Genomic DNA, 19,489 nt, shown 5'->3' with positions numbered 1-19,489 from the left:
ATATCATACTTTCTAGAAACGTCAAATTAGAGGCAGGGACAAAGAAGACTGGCGACTTATGTTTTTGAAATCTTACTGAGTGTTACAAAAGGCTCAAAATTTCAACTAGCCCGTTCGGGCTAGTGCTTTATAAAATTTCATCTTTTTTACTAGCCCGGTGCCACTTTAGGTGGGCAATTGCCTCGGGCTAGTGCCTAACGTCGCAGACTGCTTTCTTTTTTTTAAATAAACAGTATGAATTAAATAAAATCAGTCATTTAAAAAATTGCAAATTGCAAATTGCAAATTTAAATTCTTATTTCCAGTAGGAAATGTGAAACATCAGTTTATTTAATAGTTGTTTATCAATGTTGTACTTATTTTATTATTGGTTTTGGTGCTTTTTTTCTGAGAAAGCTTCTCACACTATGTACCCTTTAACCCTTAACCACCCTCTGTGGTCTGCTAGCTGGCCTTTGTAACACAACTACATGGTGGGTGGTGTCTGTGCATGACCATATGGGTTATTAGCCAGGCAATGTGAGCACTGCACAGCCTGGGGTGTCCAGCTAGGTGTGAACATTTTCTATGATGATTGCTAAAATTAAAATTATGTTTAATCTTTATTTCACATATCAACAACAATGGACATCATAATAATGAATAAGTAAATCATTGTTATCAGAAAGTTCTGAGTGTGACATATCTTCATTGGATTTGTTCTTTTCCAGGTCTGAAAAATCGGATTCATCGTCAGAATTTGCTCCTTCAATCTGTCATGTCCGACATAAAGATCAAAAAAAATTTTATGAGGTCACAAGATGTAACCTGTTGGTCCAATAGATGTCGAGTAATGTGGCGGCCTCTTTGTATAACGCCGAGGTAAAGTAACTATACAATTATAAATAATTAAAGTTTGTGTGCACGAACATAGATAAAAAATAAGTATATAAGCAATAGGAATAGATATCCAAGAGAAGAGGAGATAGACGAAGAAGAAGGGAGAGACGAAGTGCAGGGACAGACGCAGTTTCAGAGAGTTAAGAGTTGGAGACTTTACTTAGAATATATGTAGATACCGATCAGTGCCGACGAATAAATTGTTTAACTGGTCATTATGTGGACTTGGGTTTTCTTTGCGCGACCTTATGTAAATCTGACACGCACTGTGGAATCTTTTTTTTTTTTTTTTATTGACACAATACATCACGAATACATGACAATACAAAAACAAACAAACAGACACTCGCTCACACACTCACACATAAGAGATGTTATGCTATATAACACTTTTTAGTTAATTACATCATACGCTAAATATTCAAATTAAAAATAACTTAATTATATTTGAATTGTACTGACAGATTGACTTATCTGTTTTCACCAGATATCTAAGCGATGAAATCAAACCTCCTAATGTTGGTTTACCCTGTGAACATCTTCTTAAATAAATATAAAATTTAAATTGCAACATAATGAGATTAATAATTGGAGAGAGGCTCGTAGAGCCGACTAAGCAATTCCGTTTTGAGACAGGTAGAGTAACTTGAGTATTAGATAATATATATTCTACCAAGTCGATCAATAATTTTTGGGTAACCGCACAATTCCAGAATAAATGCTCTGTTGTTTCTTCAGCTCCTTTGCACAGGGAACATATACCGTTGTCGACCATTTTATATTTGAAAAGCAGTGAATTTGTGATAAGGATATTATGATTAATTCGAAATTGGAACCAGTGAAGCTTTGAATCTTTTGTTATTGTGAAAGGAAGTTCAAAAATCTTCGGGCATTCATTTTCTTCCAAATTTAACAACTCCTTCCATTTATTCATACCTTTTGACATCTCAAGAACACCTACTTTACTTAAAGTTTTATAATAAATCTTTGAGCCTTTTGAACAACCTGAGAGCAACAATATATAATCAGGAATTAAAGGAGTGGCCATTTTACTTAATTTTTCAGGAATACCACCAAGCCATTCTTTTATGGCTGAGATAATTCCATGGTATTCGACAAAATTTGTGTCAATACCGTGGATATCCCTGAACGCAGTGAAGTCATAGAACTCCCCAGAGTCCAGGAGTAGATCATTAACAAATCTAATGTTTTTGTCATACCACGATGTATAGAAGACAGGTTTATTTCCAATAAGTATATTTTCATTTAGAACGAGTGGAATGTTACCAAAATCCTTGATTTTATTGGCCATTATTGTACCACAGAGTTCTTTCCAGGCTGCTAAGGCATCAATCCAGAACCTATTTTTTATGTTTTTCAAGATTTTTGAGATATATTCTGTACCACATGTGATTAGTTTTTCAGTGTCTACATATTTGGATATAATATTTTTCCATTCTTTATTTTCGAACATAAGTCTTCTTACCCATGAAATTTTTAACGATTTTATAAAATGCCTCACGCTTACCATCCTCAAGCCCCCAGCTTTATAATCTCTTATAATGATATTTCTTTTAATTTTATCAGGTTTATTATTCCAGAGAAAAGAAAAAAGACACTTTTCTAATTCTTTAATCTGTTTTTCCTCTGGGTTTGGGAGCGATATAAATATATGGTTCAATACCGGCAAGGCTAATGTTTTTATTACTGTTATTTTACCAATTGGTGTTATATTTCTTACTCTCCACTGATTAAATATTTTTTTCATGGAAGTTAACTTGGTCTCCATATTTTGCTTCGTTATCTTACCTAAATCTACATCAAATTCTATCCCTAGCATTTTAAAACTAGTTTTTCCCCAATCTAATCTATATTTTGGGCAGAGGATATCATTAGAGTATCGCTTTGACCCAATCCATATAACTTCAGTTTTAGAGAGATTAATATGCAGACCGGAGATCTTCGAAAATTTATCCAAGACAAACATACATTCATTCAGTGACTTTTCACTCCCGTCAAGTATAAGAGTAGTGTCATCTGCATATAATGAAATTTTTAATTCTTTTGCACCTATATTAATACCCTTTATATTGTCATTGTTTCGTATAAACGCCGCCAATATTTCGGCGCATAGAATAAAGAGATAGGGTGAGAGGGGATCCCCCTGACGGCATCCTCTATTAATTTTAAAGAATTCCGACATATTCCCCCCTTGATTTACTGTAGCAGAGATGTCATTGTAGAACAATGATACCCATCTCCTGACTGAATCACCAAAGTTAAAAAAGGTCAGAACCTTTTGAATGAATGACCAAGACAAGGAATCGAATGCCTTTTCAAAGTCAATTAATAACAGTAACCCAGGAATATTTTCTTCCTCAGTATACTGCATTGTATTGTATATAAGTCGCGTGTTCTCTCCGATATATCTACCAGCCATGAATCCGGTTTGTTCCGGATATATTAATTTATCTAACACTAGTTTTACCCTTGCAGCTATCGAACCCGAGGCGATCTTGTATATAGTATTGAGAAGTGATATGGGGCGCCAGTTTTTAAGAAAGTGGCGTGGTTTATCTCCCTTTGGGAGGCAAGTGATTATACCTTGTTTTTGCGTCACCGATAACTGGCCAGTTTCGTAAGCAAAATTAATTGACCTGACAACAAAAGAGCTTAGTTGTCTCCAAAATACCATATAGAATTCAACTGAAAAGCCGTCAGTTCCCGGGGATTTGTTCGATTTCATTTTAGATAATGTTTGTGCTGCTTCTGCCTCCGTAATGGGCCCTTCCAATTCTGCAGCTTCCAGATTGCTGAGTTTATAAACATCGTTAAGGGTTACCTCATTATCTAGATTAACATCTTCTGGAATCTTTAAATTGTGTTATCCACTAAGTTAGTCATAATGTCCTATTTCGAGTCCACGCTTGAATTAAGGGTACAAAAATTATATAAGTTTAGGACATTCATTCCATACGTATGAACAGGTTCATTACAAATTGCAGTGGCCTGGGTGCTAGGAGGATATGTTTGGTGACTGTTTCCAATGATACAACTGCTGGGATGTCATCTAAGGTCTGGTCAATTCTCTCCTGGACAATCATAGTCAATTTATTTATTTATTTTTTGGTTCCAAAAAGTAAGTCCTCCCATTTTTATGCAAATACCAATGTTTAGATGAATGCTAGTTTGGTCATGCTGGCCCACATCAGCAAATGTGTGGTTTAGAGTTTTAGACCAACTTTTGTAATTGAAGTCATTTAATATGTAAAATTGTGTTTCAACTTAGCATTTTAAAAAAACACCTCTCTTCCCTTGCCAACTCACACTTCAAGATGTGGTGATATTGAACACCTAACACAGCTACTCTCTTCCCTTGTCTACTCACACTTCAAGATGTGATGATATTGAACACCTAACACAGCGACTCTCTTCCCTTGTCTACTCACACTTCAATATGTGATGATATTGAACACCTAACACAGCGACTCTCTTCCCTTGTCTACTCACACTTCAAGATGTGGTGATATTGAACACCTAACACAGCTACTCTCTTCCCTTGTCTACTCACACTTCAAGATGTGATGATATTGAACACCTAACACAGCGACTCTCTTCCCTTGTCTACTCACACTTCAATATGTGATGATATTGAACACCTAACACAGCGACTCTCTTCCCTTGTCTACTCACACTTCAAGATGTGGTGATATTGAACACCTAACACAGCGACTCTCTTCCCTTGTCTACTCACACTTCAAGATGTGGTGATATTGAACACCTAACACAGCTACTCTCTTCCCTTGTCTACTCACACTTCAAGATGTGATGATATTGAACACCTAACACAGCGACTCTCTTCCCTTGTCTACTCACACTTCAAGATGTGATGATATTGAACACCTAACACAGCGACTCTCTTCCCTTGTCTACTCACACTTCAATATGTGATGATATTGAACACCTAACACACCACCTCTGTTTTTACTTATTAATTTGTAATTTTACTGAGAACATAAATCTGATGCTAAGTCCAACTATTCAGCAATCTTATAGCGCCTGATAAATTGGGTGATGATAATAATTTCACTCTTGTGATTAACACACTTCTTCACTACAGTTACTCATGTCTTGGATATTGAAATTCCCAGTGTCCAAGCACGTAAGTGCAGTCCGACAGTATGCAACATCACCCCACCTTATGATGTAAGTATTCCTCCATTTATATAAGGTACCTGGGTCAACTCTCCACCTTGGAATAAGCGTACTGCTCCATTTTTATAATGTACAGAGGGTATGTATTGCCAGTATGCGGCGAGATCGTTATAAAGAAACCAATAAAAAACAGCAGTAATCTTTGGTCTTGTACAAATACCGTGATGTAACTGTTCTACGTCCAGCCTGATTAAGCAAGTCAAAAGAAAAGCTATAATTATAGACCTATCGTTGACAAAGCTGGGCAATGTTTGATTACGGCCGGCAATAAAAGTAAGATTTACCATTACTGGCGCAGGATAGAGAGAGAATGGTGGTTTTTGAGGCCCAGAAAATCAGGTTACGGAGCCTTAAGACGGGGGCGTCTCGATAGTCCGAAGGTTCATTGGTCCGAAGGTTCATTGGTCCGAAAAGTGGTAACATTTTTATCGATTTTTTAATCAAGGGTTCATTGGTCCGAAGGTTCTATAGTGAACATTCGGACCAATGAACCTTCGGACTATTGAACCTTCGGACTATCGCTACGGCCCCCTTAAGACAAAACAAAATCGATTAGTTGTTAAATAAGCGGCGACTGTAATATAATATTATATTATGGTATAGCCTATTTATAAACATGGTCGATAGACGAATTCATTTGTTTTTAAATTTCAGATTTGTTTAATGTGCATAGCAACTAAATTCTATGGTGAATCGGACTCGGACAAAAACTATCAAATCCAAAGTACATGTATAAAAGCATACAAAAGCAACATCTTCAAGGGTTTCCAGGCGGTCAAATGTAGCCTGTTCAATGCATTTTTTCCAGTTGAAAAAAAAATCCCCCAATTTAGGGTAGGCCGCACTCCCGGCTCGTAAGCCAACTTATGAAATTTATATGTCCTATTTTTAATATAATATCGATGAGTAACGATGTCGGTAATGTGAAAATTGCATCAGGGGAGTAAAGAGAGTAAAGATGCAGGGAAGCAACGCTGCGTTGTGTGCGAGAGTAGGCCTATGTAACGGTAATTTTACAGGAGCTATATATCGGTTGATGGGGTATCAATGCGGGGATCTATCGGTGTGAGGTCGTATCGATGCGCATAATGCAAATATTTACTAGGGGTAGTATCGGTGTGGGGGAGTAACAGTGCGGGGGAGTATCGACATGACCCCTCACAGACATAGCTAATTCTAGACGTCCCTACGCGTCTTCTGATCTTCTCTCACACCTTCCCATCCAACGTCAATATTGACCTGAGGTAACATTGAAGGAAAGGACTTGTTCAATCGGGATTCCGTTACATACGAGATCGCATGTTGAAGGTTGACTTTCTTTGGAGATAACCATGCCAATTACAGGTCTTGCAGATTTCAACTCCTTTTGTCAAAAAAATTAGTTTGAAAATCTTAACTTTTTTTTTTAATTTTAGTATTAATAATTAACTCCTTTGTTGATAAAAGAAAGTAGGAAACGCACAGGTCTAACTCAACTACAGTTTGCCTGGATTCCCTTCACTACACGTACATAAGCAGAGGTGCAGATAGGTGTCACATTCAATCTTTAATTCCAGCGACGACCGCTAGATGGCACAAGCGTACTTCGGCCGAACAAACACGGCTTGTGCAGGTGGTTGCACATTATATCAACATTTATTGTAAGAATTCGTAATGGCTCTTAGATATTTATCGCGAACATAAGTGTAAATCTTATTTGTCCAATCCGAAACATTTATTTGATCACTGTTGAAGCCGATCGGCTGGAAACGACACGAATCTAGGTAAGTGTATGTAAATACCATGGTTGCAGCCGCCATTTTTGATTTAATTAACTACTCAGCAACATTGACAGTTAAGGATTGCAAGCGGCGAAGTGCTGTCTACGACTATGTGTTCTTTTGTAAGGGATCGGTAAGATAAATAATGGTAGATATAGGCAGTAGTTTGAAAATGGGTTGAGCGCTGAGAAATAGAAGTGATTTCATTCAGTTTCCTGCACTGAAAGCACCTTGGTCGGTCACCGACACTCACCTTCAGCTGGCACCGATCGATTGTTTAATCTAGTAAACACTAGAAACCACCTTTCCAGGCCAAGCGTAGCTTCAGTTGTGATCAAGATGGATTTTATTACGCTAAAAACAATCCAATACACTCTAAAATTACGATGTTCGCATTAATGTGCTAGTGTAGTGTGAATCTGATGCCAGTGGCCAGCCGTACACCGTGTACCTGGGAGGAATGCAGCCAGAGGACAGCTAGAACATCATTGTTGAATGGTCAGGCAGTATTAGAAAAACTATTAAATTGAATACTTGTGGACTACCTTTAATACGTGGACCACATTGTATATGTCAATAGTATATATATATACCAAACATATTGGCTGTTACCTGTTACCTAAATAACAGTTTTAGAAAAAATTCCAAATTGAAGTCCAGTTAATCTACCAAATCTAACTTTGTCTCCTGTTCAACGGTGAGTGCTATGGATATCCTTATTTATTTGTTTGGAAGATATTGTTTTAGTTTATTCAAGGTAAAGTGGTAAAATAAAAACATACTAGCAGGCTTGGTTAATTATTTGAAGCATGTTATTGTCTTATTGGTCAAGATTCGATTTATGCACCCATTTAGAAGCATTCTGTAGTCTGATTTAAGTTAAGATAAAATGAAATTCCCACTGGATCTGTGAAGGTGTGATGGAGTTAATTACTACAATTATAATTAGTCTTGTTGTTTAGCACAGCTTTCCACTATCCTTGTCAGCAACCAAGGGAAGTTGCATTTGATTAATTTGGAAGTGTTTGCTCTACAACTGCTATCAGATGCTAGAAAAGGCCAGTTAACAATTAGGTCCTTGAAAACATTTAATCTATATCTGTGCTTTTTGTTCAATTGTCAGTTCTGTTTAGTAAATCAGAAAAGTTACTATTGCACACACACACATACTTAGTAAGCTTAGATTTTACAGGATCAAGAGTAAATCAATCAGGAGCACATTTTGATGAATATTTCCTGGATCAATAATGCATACAAAGCATTAATTTGACAGTTATTATAATTGTCCTATTGATTCCACAGAGTATATTTCAGTAATACAATCAATCCATGTATTCTGCTGTTGGCAGTATGTATATGAAGTGATAGGTAGAAATGATCTGTATGAACTGGACTTGGAACAGTGACCATGTGCAGCAGGTAGGAGATATGAAGATTTGCTTCACTCATTTCATATGTAACTATGATGGCTTCACAGACAAAGAAACTAAATATTGACACTGTGTGGATATGTGTATAGGGATATGTGTATAGGGAGACTACATATTATCAGCAGACTATTTGTGCTGTTCATATACATCATGATGTATGTACGTCATTTAAAGGAATAACAATTGGTCATATTGGCTATTATTTATACAATTTGGAACACGGTGAAATAAGACATTTGTCACTTAACCAACACTGTGACAGTGCTGTATTCTAGGTTTTGACCAGTCCAGGTTGATCACTGGGAGTGATATTATTATGAAAAGAAAACATTTTTATTAGATTATTTCTTCTATTCCATTTGAGGCTGGTGAAGCCTGTGTATTGCCTGCAGAATGATGGATAGACTCTAATCCAACAAGAATAGGCAAATATGCTGTTAAAATCCTCAGTGAGTAACCAGTGGAGGGCTATAGCCATTCATTTGCTGTAAGCAAACCTGTCAACAAAAGAAGCTTTGATTGGATACGGTTAGGCTGTTTATTGAATATGAATGTGGCTTTTCATCTACCTTCTCACAGTAAATACAACACTGGCAGTCCATTGAAATACAGTCAATAAATGACCTTATATGTCATTAGGCCCATGTGTTATGGTGTACTGCTGGATATTAATATTGTAGAACTTAGAATTTGCTTTATTGAATTACTGCTTGTAGATATATATATGAAGAGTTCTTAATAGGCGTAATCAGCTGGCTACTGTGTACTGGTGTGCAGAGAATGGTGTTTGAAAAAGTTGTCATATATCACACAGTTGATATCCATTCTAATGTTTTTGATATTTACTTACTGTAGCAGTATTTTCATGTGACGTTTAAATGAAATTTCTTTGACACTTTGTACTACCTTTGACATTTTTCTAAGGCTTTACCAGTTTTTTGTGGAACCTTGATCTTTGGTTACAAGTTATCTTAATTGGAGAAATAATCGCACTTGTTTCAGTAAATTTAGAGGAAGGCTATACTGAAATTATAAATAAGATTAGATACATTACTTTAGAAACATTGAAAAAGATATTTTATATGGCTTTTGTGGTGCTTTTTCTGTATACTTGGATAGAATAGAAGAGTAGGAGTAGGGTAGCCTGCTTTTCAATTTTGTTGTAGCGACTCAATTAGAATGTACTAGTACTTATAATAAAATTTAAGGACTTAAGAAACATTATTTGTAAAATTCACAATTCCCCCATTACTATAAATATACTGGTTTAGATTGTATAGGTTTTATTTTGTATACCATCTTGCTGATGGCTTTCTGGTGGTCACTAGAACACTGCGGTTCTTTCTCTAAAACATCTAGCAATATTTGTGCCATCAGTTTATAAAATTGTTCTACTGCTATAAGTTGATGTAAAGGGCCCAATGATGGATAGCTAGGTTTATATTCACATTTCTGTGTTGTAGCCTTCAGCTATATACTAGTACATTGGATAGCCTATACTGCCCATATAACAAGTTGAAATCACCCACCATATTTTAATTTTTTTGGCCAGTTTGCACACATATATCAAAGCTTTGTGGAGAACATTAACAAAGCTGTAGATATTGTCTTGTTAAAGTACTGTTTGTCTCTGTAACTTGATACATAGGATAGCCCTTTCCTGGCATTCCTTGATAAAACTTTTATTTAACAGTTGTTGATTTAAAGGAATATAAAAAAATTGTATGTTTCCAATTTTTTTTATTGCTTTGAAATTTAAAAACCATGAGATAAAGACACATGGCTAAAGGCATCTGAAATATTAAGAATATTTCAGCTAGTGTGGATGTGGTGCTGAATAGCATTGTTTCTTGGTTGTCTGAGTACAAATATAGCCACAAGTAATAAAAAGAGAAGAAAACCACTTTAAATCAACTCTGTCACCACTGGGGGTTCTTGTTAATAAAAAAAGTACAGTTTCATAACACGCAAACAAAAAAGGAACAAGTAGAAGTCTATTATAGTCCAATTCAGGGATCAGATTATAAGACCATGGATCAAGTATTACCAGATAGCAGATCATGAGGTAACTTTAAAAAAACATTTTCATTTCTTAGGAGCTCCAGTGGTAAAACTGGCACAATAACAGAGCAATTAACGTAGAGGAATTATAACCAATTTCAGACTGTTGAGAGCAAGGCATCAGGCCCTGTGTTATTCTTGGATGTTATTTCAAACAATTCTGAGATAACTCCCGGCAGCCAGAGTTGTTTTCTTTTCTGTGTCCTCAAAGGTCAGTTGGCAGTCTGGTGTGTGAGATGGAGAGAGGAGTTGAGTTTCTCAGTAAGACAGCGGGTGGACCACTTGGTGTCTGTCAGACGACCTGACTGGGACAACCTCAGCGTGAAGCGGCTGTTTGTCTTGCAGGGATGTGTGCTGCCTGCTTCAGCATTATCTGGCTTTACTTCATTCTGTACTTGTTAACTGTAACCCTGGTGTTCATGACATGATCCAATAGATCTAAACTATCCATGTCATAGTAGGAACCCCACCCCTGCAGAAATTGTTGTCACTGTTGTTGTAAATTTACAGAATTTTCAAAAAATATTGATGGTAAAAAGTAGAAGTGGTATGATTTTGTTATTCTTCATGCATGTTTCTCATCAGCAAAAATATTTGGTTTTTAGACTCTTAATTAATTATTCTTATTACTATGACTTGCTTTCATCTGTGAACACGCAGGATACAGAATCACTCAGCTATGTATAAAACATGGTTAAAAGTTTATTTTCCATTGCTTGAAATTATCAATGGTACAATGTCTAGTATTTTATTAATGGCATTCCATGGTCTGATTGAAGTGAAGATAAGTGGAATTCCAACTGGGGTTGTTTGGGTGGAAGGAAGGGAATTCAGCTGAATTGTGTTGTGATTGAGTAGAACTGGAAGTATATTCTTATGTTATTTTCTTTTGTTCTTTCATAATGAGCATCAGTGCTATTATCACAACAAAAACATGAAAATTACATATGGGAGGCATATCTCGCCACTGTCATAGGGCAGATTCATAGTATCTGTGAGCATAGACTGTACTATGTTTTAGGGACCATTCCCACAGATATATTTAGATCAATCTATCTCCCTGGGGATTCTCACTAAATGTCTGTCATGCCTAGTAAAGCTGTTAGGGGGTAATTATCTTTACCCCCTAGCTGATTCGGTACCGGGTAGGCATGACAGACATTTAAGCCGGTTAAGTTGATAGCAATTTAGTGAGACTCCCCAGGGAGTTAGACTGATCCAGCTGGATCAATCTAGGCATGGGAACCCTCATAGAACCAAAGCGACCAAAATCAAAACTGAATGATCAATGGTAGGCTTTATATCAAGTGCAACATACAAGTTTCACAGCTGACTGTTGAACTTTTAAAAATTTTAGTTGTTTAATCTATTATAATTATTAACACAATGGAAATTGCCTTTGGTTTTAATATCTACCAATATTCTTACGTATTTTATCATGTAGTAATCTTATTTTACTGTGCTTTTTGTGCACATGTATTTATCTAACGCTTCAAGGGTTGCCAGTTAATTTTTAAAAATGATAATTATGATAAGTCTCAGTCTCTCTCTCTCTCTCTCATGTTCACATGCTCTTCTTCCATGCTGACAACATCCTACATTATACTTAAAATTCAAAGACACTATTGCTGAAATTTGATACAGATTTTGAAGGTTTCTTAAATTAGCTTGGAGAAACTTTTAATTAGTAAAATAAAAGTTCTTCTGGAATGTAAATTCCTGTCTACAGATAGTGTGACTGTGGCCGCCCCATACTGAGCACTTGAAAGAGGAGTTAATGGAGTCACCTGCACTGAATTAGCACTAATGAAAAAATGATGAGCAAACTGGCTGTGCTACATGTAATAACCCAAATAAGACATTGATAAGCCAAATATTCCTTAACCTCCCTTTTAAGAAAAGAAACTGTGCTACATCTTCCACTTAGTGATGTCTATGGCTATAAATAATTACTGTAAATATTAAGGTTTATTTCACATTGTACAAAACGGGCTAGTGCGTAATTAATTTCTATATCTTAGTTATGTATTCATTTCAATACTTGTACTATGATACCAGCATATGATCAATGCTGTGAGCAGTTGACTTGGCATTAAGATGTATATACCTAGCTTATGATTATGAAATACTGGATATGTAGGTGTAAAAATGCTGTATTTATGTGTAATTTTGGTGCTATTTATCTATGCAAATTTTTTCTGTGTTATTGCCATTACTTTATTTCCATACATTTTCACCAGCTCAGTCTGGTGTAGAAAGTATGAATAAAGCTTGTAAAATGTCATATTCTGGTTCCACAAGGTGCCGTAATAGGATCACTGACTGACCCTGGCAGTAAGAAAGAGAAGGTAGCATCTGATTTATATTAATATTCAATTAGAAAGTAATTAGGACTATATCACAGTTCCTTACTGAACCTACTGCTGGTCTGTCACTGGTGCCCTGTAGACTTCCACAGCTGAGGGAGGGAACAGGGCGCTGTGCTGAAGGCTCGCTGTGCCGAGGGTTCGCTGTGCCGACAAATCCATATTTCCTAAAAAATGATATTTGGATGGGTATTTTTCTGCTCTTTTTCTGTGCTATACATAAAAAACCCTCAGTTGTTTTCAGCAACTCATTTAAAGAAGTTAATCTACTTGCTATGTTGGACCACTAAATTCACACATTCTGAAAAAACTACTGGTCAGCGTGAAATTTCGCTGGTGGAGAGTGTTGGATCAGTGGTTTACGTCACAGACTTGCCATACATTACTTTGCTACATTAAGTTTTTTCCTCAAAGAATTGTTTTGTATAAACTGTTGTCATCATTTGCCAGTCACAAGTTATTCAACTCCTTGTAATTCATGGGATCTAAATATTATACCTAATTGACTTTTTACTATTGTATCCATATATTCATGTGCTTTACTTCAGTTTGTTCTCATGTAATAACTTTCTAAAAGTGCTTCTGAAGAGATATTTTCTCTTTCTTTAAAAGCTGTTTGCATTAAACACTGCAGGTGGCATGTTAAGAGGTTTAAGGTTGCTAAATGTTTGTAGACGTCAGAACCAGAGTTCCAGAGTTGACCTGTGTACCCTGCACCAGAGCAGTTAGTTCTCTGCAGGGGTACTGTGCCCTGGTTTGTTTCTACATTCCCATGTGAGAAACATACTTTTTGCACCATGGGGCAGGCAGGCGGGAGGGAGTGGGGGGGGGGGGGGGGCATTAGGCCAGCTTGCATTTCTAAACCTTTTTTGTTAAATATTGAATGATACAAAATAAAGAATAGTTCAAAATAAGTGTAAAGTGAGCCAGATTCATTAAAGATTAAATTTTACAAAGATGAAGCTATCACTATGGGGCCATGGCTTCCATCCCTCGATCTGCAGCTCTTCCCAGACAGGATCAGTTTTTGAAACTTTTACAGCAAGAAGCATTCTTTTTGCAAAAGTAAATGACCAACGAGTCAAATCAAATATAATTTTGAAGGATACCTTTCATTTTGTGAAACTGGTTAATAACTTGCCTGTACTTTGTACTTAGAGAACTGTTGTGTTAGTAAGTCATAAGCTTGGCAGATTCTGTGATGATATATCATAAAACTTTTTACTTCCAGAAAAATGTAGTGTGCGTGGAGGAGAGACAGCCAAGATGTAGCCAGGGACCAAACACCCCTTATCACTGAACATTCCGTCCTAGAGGGTAACCATGCCTGCTCAAGAGAAGAGAACACAGCAGACACAGGACCCTGAACAGTATGTAGACACCTCTCTCTATATGTACACACGCACGCACGCACACGTACACAGGACCCTGAGCAGTATGTAGACACCTCTTTCTATATGTACACACGCACGCACGCACGCATGCATGCACACATGCGCACACATTCGCACGCACGCATACACACACACGTACACAGGACCCTGAACAGTACGTAGACACCTCTCTCTAAATGCACACTCACACACATAAACAGGACCCTGAACAGTACATAGACACCTCTCTAAATGCCTACACACACAGGATCCTGAGCAGTATGTAGACACCTCTCTAAACGCCTACACACAGGATCCTGAGCAGTATGTAGACACCTCTCTAAACGCCTACACACACAGGATCCTGAACAGTATGTAGACACCTCTCTAAACGCCTACACACACAGGATCCTGAACAGTATGTAGACACCTCTCTAAACGCCTACACACACAGGATCCTGAGCAGTATGTAGACACCTCTCTAAACGCCTACACACACAGGATCCTGAGCAGTATGTAGACACCTCTCTTAACGCCTACACACACACACATAAACAGGACCCTGAACAGTACGTAGACACCTCTCTTAACGCCTACACACACACACAGGATCCTGAGCAGTATGTAGACACCTCTCTCTAACACATGCACACACCACATCTCCTTTGGCAAAATTCATTAGCCAAGAGTCATGTAACAATGTTGTTATTCTGGGTTGACAGTGAATACTGAAAAACCTGCTCAGGTTAGTAGTATATTAAAAGGGATAAAAGTGAAAAAATAAAAACCTGCTACTAGTAAACTGTCTCAGTATCACCAACTCTCTGATGAACCACACTCTTAAAGATGTGATAGCACATCACCAGTATTGTTGTGGATAGTGCCTCTTCCTGTGTATTGCCTACATTAAGGAACATTACTGCCCTGATAACAGCCTTAATTAACACCTGAGGGTTTATGCAGGTTCTTGAACACAGCAGGCAGGCAAATAGGATCTACCTGGAAAATTGCCATTCCCCTCCTAGTGTTGTTGATATGAATTAATCAGCAAAGCAATAACTGTGCAATGAATAAATGTGCCTTTGTTAATATCTTGAATTTCCCCTTTAGGTAAGATGCGGGTGTGTGTGTGTGGCATTTACCCATTCATAACTGTATAAATCTATAGCAATGATTAATTCTACCCTGACAGTTAGTGTAGGTAGAATGCCTTGACAGCCAGCTTAGTGAATTTGTAAACCAGTATACATTCATAATTCTATTCCTCTACTAGTGCATGAAAGTGCATGCTTTATTTGTGCACTCACTGAGGGCATATCTTGGAAGGCTTATGAGCATTCACTCACCGCCTGTACAAATTGTTGCAAAGACAAAAAAGCTCTTAAATCCTACAGCCACAGGACATTCTCCATATCAGCCCCTGCTCTTTGCAATCAGCTACCACACCATATAAGAACAGAAACAAGTGCTGCCACCTAATTAAAAGATCTATAATCAATTTCATTTCTAAATTATTTCAACCTAATTTTACATTTTACTTCTCATAAAATTCAGCTTCCACAATGTTTTAGCTTTTGTCTAATATTCAATCACCATTTACATTATTGATCTTGTATTGTTACCATCACTGTATCTTAATCATGCAGAAATTTATGTATGAGTAATTTTAAAAACATTTACCCAAAGTGCTATCTCTCCATCACAGGGTGTGTAGTGCCGACCATGGGGTCCATGTCTATCTTCATGGCTTGTGGTTGCCTTCTGCATGTTTACTAGATAAATATATTAGTAACCCATTCACACTGGCAATTTTAACCGTGGTTAAGGCCTGCTCTCAGTCCTATCAGGGTTAATTTTTCTGATGTGAATGGACTACGAGGGAGACACGAGAAGGACAAGAAGGCATCTGACTTCAACAAAAGTTTATTCTGAAGTGGCTGTCTTATGTATATACATTTATTATACAAAGTATTTATAGCACTTGCTTGTGTCTCGTAACTAAGGCATATAACAAAAAAATAAGTACATACAAAGGTACAAAGTAAATTTAATATTTTGTACAGCACAACAGCCACTGCAACCTGTGAACTCCTGCTATTTTGATCAAATTACTTTATAACTAGAACAATATAGCACATGCCAAACAAGAAGTTGGTGAAAGGCTGGAGCTGCTGGTATCAGTGGAAACGCAAAGAAACCGTGATTCATTCGGAGTTCACTGGACTGTGGTTTACTTGCTAGTGTGAATAGCCCTTAGTTCCAGCTGAGACTGATTACTGAGCATATTTCCTGGTCTTATCTCTTTTATGGTTTTCACTGGTTTTTTTTTCACAGTGGGATACATTTGTCTGATGAAGAAAAATACACTAATGAAAACACAATTCAATCCTATATTTTAACACACCATATATATATATATTTTGTATTATTGCTATTTATCTCTACAGTTCACCAGCTTTATATTTAAAAGAAGTGAGTCAGGAGACCAACAGTGAAATAAGTTTTGAATATGAATTAGGATGTGATCTAAGACAGACCCATTTTGTAAAATTTCCTGATTTTCTTTTTTCACATTTGACTGTCTTTTCAATAATGACATATTGTTTACAATTTCAGAGAAGCCAAAGAACTCTGCCGCCTACTGTCTCTAATCAACACTCCTGCCAGCAAACAGCAGGTGAGTGCAGCCCAGGTGACCCAAGTCACAGTGCTGTCTTAGCTGGCTGTCTCTGATCACGTATTGACAGGGAGAATTGATAGTGTAGGAATATTCATACACATACTGGCCTTGTAATGGAATTAAAACATTGGAATAAGGCACAAGTTTCAAGTGCTTAGAGTTCATTAGATATAGGTTTCACTTGTTTGAATTCATGAGATACAAGTTTCACTTCTTAGAATTCATTAGATACACTACCAGGTTTCACATGTTAGAATTCATTAGATGCGGGATTTATATGTTCTAACATAACATAACGTGTTTCACTTGTTAGAATTCATTAGATACAGGTTTCACATGTTAGAATTCATTAGAATATTGGCCTTTTTGATCACCTACTTAGATAATATCTGGTATCTTGGGGTTTTGGTACATTTCAATACTGAGAGATCCTGGTTATTTCTCTCTGTTGTGTGGTTCCCACCTGTGATCAGTGTTACCCTCTGTGTGCACTAACTTCATTGAACTCCATTGTTTTATCAGAGTAGTGCAGTTTGAATGTTTAATTCAAGGTAAGGTCTAGTCACATACTGACTATACAATAAAAAAACGACAACTTTTTTTCTTCTCATGCAAATAAACCCTCAACCATTGCACCTTAAGTGTCTAGTTGTCATTGAAGTTAGTATACAATTGGACTGTTTATAGGGGTTTCATATAATGGGAGTGTTGTTTTGTTGAGAAGGCATCAACCTTGGCCCAACAATGTCAGTGCAGAGACGACACCTGAAAATTGACACTTGTTTACAGCTAGGACATAAATTGCGTTTGTATGTCCTAGTTAACAGACAAAGCACTGGAGCAGAGAGGGTTGGTTGCCTAGCAACATAGAGACAACATATCTGAAAAACACACTGGCGTCTCTTGATATGACCAGATAGAAATAAATAATGGAACTGAGACCAGCTGAGAAAAAGACTTCCAGTGGGTTAGGGTTGACATCAAGTGTCTAGAGCTGGCCCTGGGACAGTCTAGCATTCTGTGGATTATAGGCCCTGGGGCAGTCTAGCATTCTGTGGATTATTGACCTTGGAACAACCTGGCATTTTGTGAATTATTGGCCTTTGGACAGCCTGGCATTCTGTGGATTATTGGCCTTGGAACATCCTGGCATTCTGTGAATTATTGGCCTTGGGACAGCCTGGCATTCTGTGAATTATTGGCCTTGGGACAGCCTGGCATTCTGTGGATTATTGGCCTTGGGACAGCCTGGCATTCTGTGGATTATAGGCCCTGGGATAGCCTGGTATTCTGTGGATTATTGACCCTGGGATAGCCTGGTATTCTGTGGATTATAGGCCCTGGGATAGCCTGGTATTCTGTGGATTATTGACCCTGGGATAGCCTGGCATTCTGTGGATTATTGATTGGGAATTGAGTACACATCTGTCTTGTTTCAATAGCAGGGTTTTCTGTTAGTTTTAACTCTCTAGTTTTATGTTTGGGGAGACTGTCCAGTGCATCAAAGTCTTTATATGTATGTAATTAGCTATGGATCTGGGTAATATGACAGCTGACTGGATTTGAGAGTATCTTGGTTGTTTCATACAAGTGTTATTATAATTGAAAAAATGAAGTGATCACCTGATATTGGATGTTTAACCCTTTAGCTGCCAGCACAGAAAGCAGCAGTGATCTAGACTGTCAGTGTTGATGTAGTGTGCACTGTGCACCATGGTGAAGGTATACAGTATATATACTACACTCTTCTCTAATATGGGGTGTGGTAGTATTTTGATTTTGTTTTAATTGTTTTCTTTTTTAAGTTTTTTCACAATTAAAGCAACTTTCCCTCTCTGTGGTCATCCTTAGGTCAGGCTTGTAAGCAATATTTTCCAATCATTCTTTTTTATTCAGTTTGAAGTCGGGTATTTGTTGATCACTCATATATGACTAATTCTTGATCATATTTGATTGGCAGAAAAAGAAAAACTCATCACTAATGTATCTTATCTACTTTATCCTAATCCTGAGCTTTCCATTCTAGCTTCCGTCCATAGATTTTGAAGGTGCTAACTCCTGCCAGTCACTGCAATGGCCAGTGCCTCAGCCCCGGGGTGGGGCTCATCAACACCAGTCTACAGAGGCACTGGCCCTGGAACAGTTCAGGTAAGTCACTATATCACCAGTCTACAGAGGCACTGGCCCTGGAACAGTTCAGGTAAGTCCACTATATCACCAGTCTACAGAGGCACTGACCCTGGAACAGTTCAGGTAAGTCCACTATATCACCAGTCTACAGAGGCACTGGCCCTGGAACAGTTCACGTAAGTCCACTATATCACCAGTCTACAGAGGCACTGGCCCTGGAATAGTTCAGGTAAGTCCACTTTATCACCAGTCTACAGAGGCACTGGCCCTGGAACAGTTCAGGTAAGTCCACTATATCACCAGTCTACAGAGGCACTGGCCCTGGAACAGTTCAGGTAAGTCCACTATATCACCAGTCTACAGAGGCACTGGCCCTGGAACAGTTCAGGTAAGTCCACTATATCACCAGTCTACAGAGGCACTGGCCCTGGAACAGTTCAGGTAAGTCCACTATATCACCAGTCTACAGAGGCACTGGCCCTGGAACAGTTCAGGTAAGTCCACTATATCACCAGTCTACAGAGGCACTGGCCCTGGAACAGTTCAGGTAAGTCCACTATATCACCAGTCAACAGAGGCACTGGCCCTGGAACAG

At 37.7% G+C, this 19,489-nt stretch overlaps 1 protein-coding gene and 1 long non-coding RNA gene across 5 annotated transcripts in view; one reads left to right on the top strand and one right to left on the bottom strand.

The window, feature by feature from the left end:
* Positions 1-6,668: 6,668 nt before the first annotated feature.
* Positions 6,669-19,489, top strand: part of LOC106162076 (serine/threonine-protein kinase Nek10) — a 38,099-nt gene continuing 25,278 nt past the window's right edge. For 2 of the 4 annotated variants that reach the window (XM_087013017.1, XM_087013015.1), the window contains exons 1-4: positions 6,669-6,857; positions 13,943-14,081; positions 16,701-16,761; positions 18,791-18,912. In XM_087013017.1, the coding sequence (XP_086869143.1) occupies positions 14,035-14,081; positions 16,701-16,761; positions 18,791-18,912 (230 nt within the window). In that variant the 5' untranslated portion in view covers positions 6,669-6,857; positions 13,943-14,034. Of the gene's footprint in view, positions 6,858-6,881; positions 6,988-13,942; positions 14,082-16,700; positions 16,762-17,815; positions 18,487-18,790; positions 18,913-19,489 lie in introns of those variants that run through there. The other 2 variants (XM_087013016.1, XM_087013018.1) reach the window with 2 other exon arrangements.
* On the bottom strand, positions 11,778-17,826 carry LOC147761866 (uncharacterized). Its single transcript, XR_015334500.1, has 3 exons — positions 17,143-17,826; positions 15,765-15,856; positions 11,778-12,878 (listed from the first exon to the last, which is right to left on the bottom strand). It is a non-coding gene; the product is annotated as an uncharacterized LOC147761866 (long non-coding RNA).

This window comes from Lingula anatina, chromosome 5, assembly GCF_051362555.1.
Source record: "Lingula anatina isolate TDL-2025a chromosome 5, LinAna3.0, whole genome shotgun sequence".
NCBI lineage: Eukaryota > Metazoa > Brachiopoda > Lingulata > Lingulida > Lingulidae > Lingula > Lingula anatina.
Note: the sequence above shows the minus strand (reverse complement) of the source record. Positions and strands in the feature narration are given on the sequence as shown.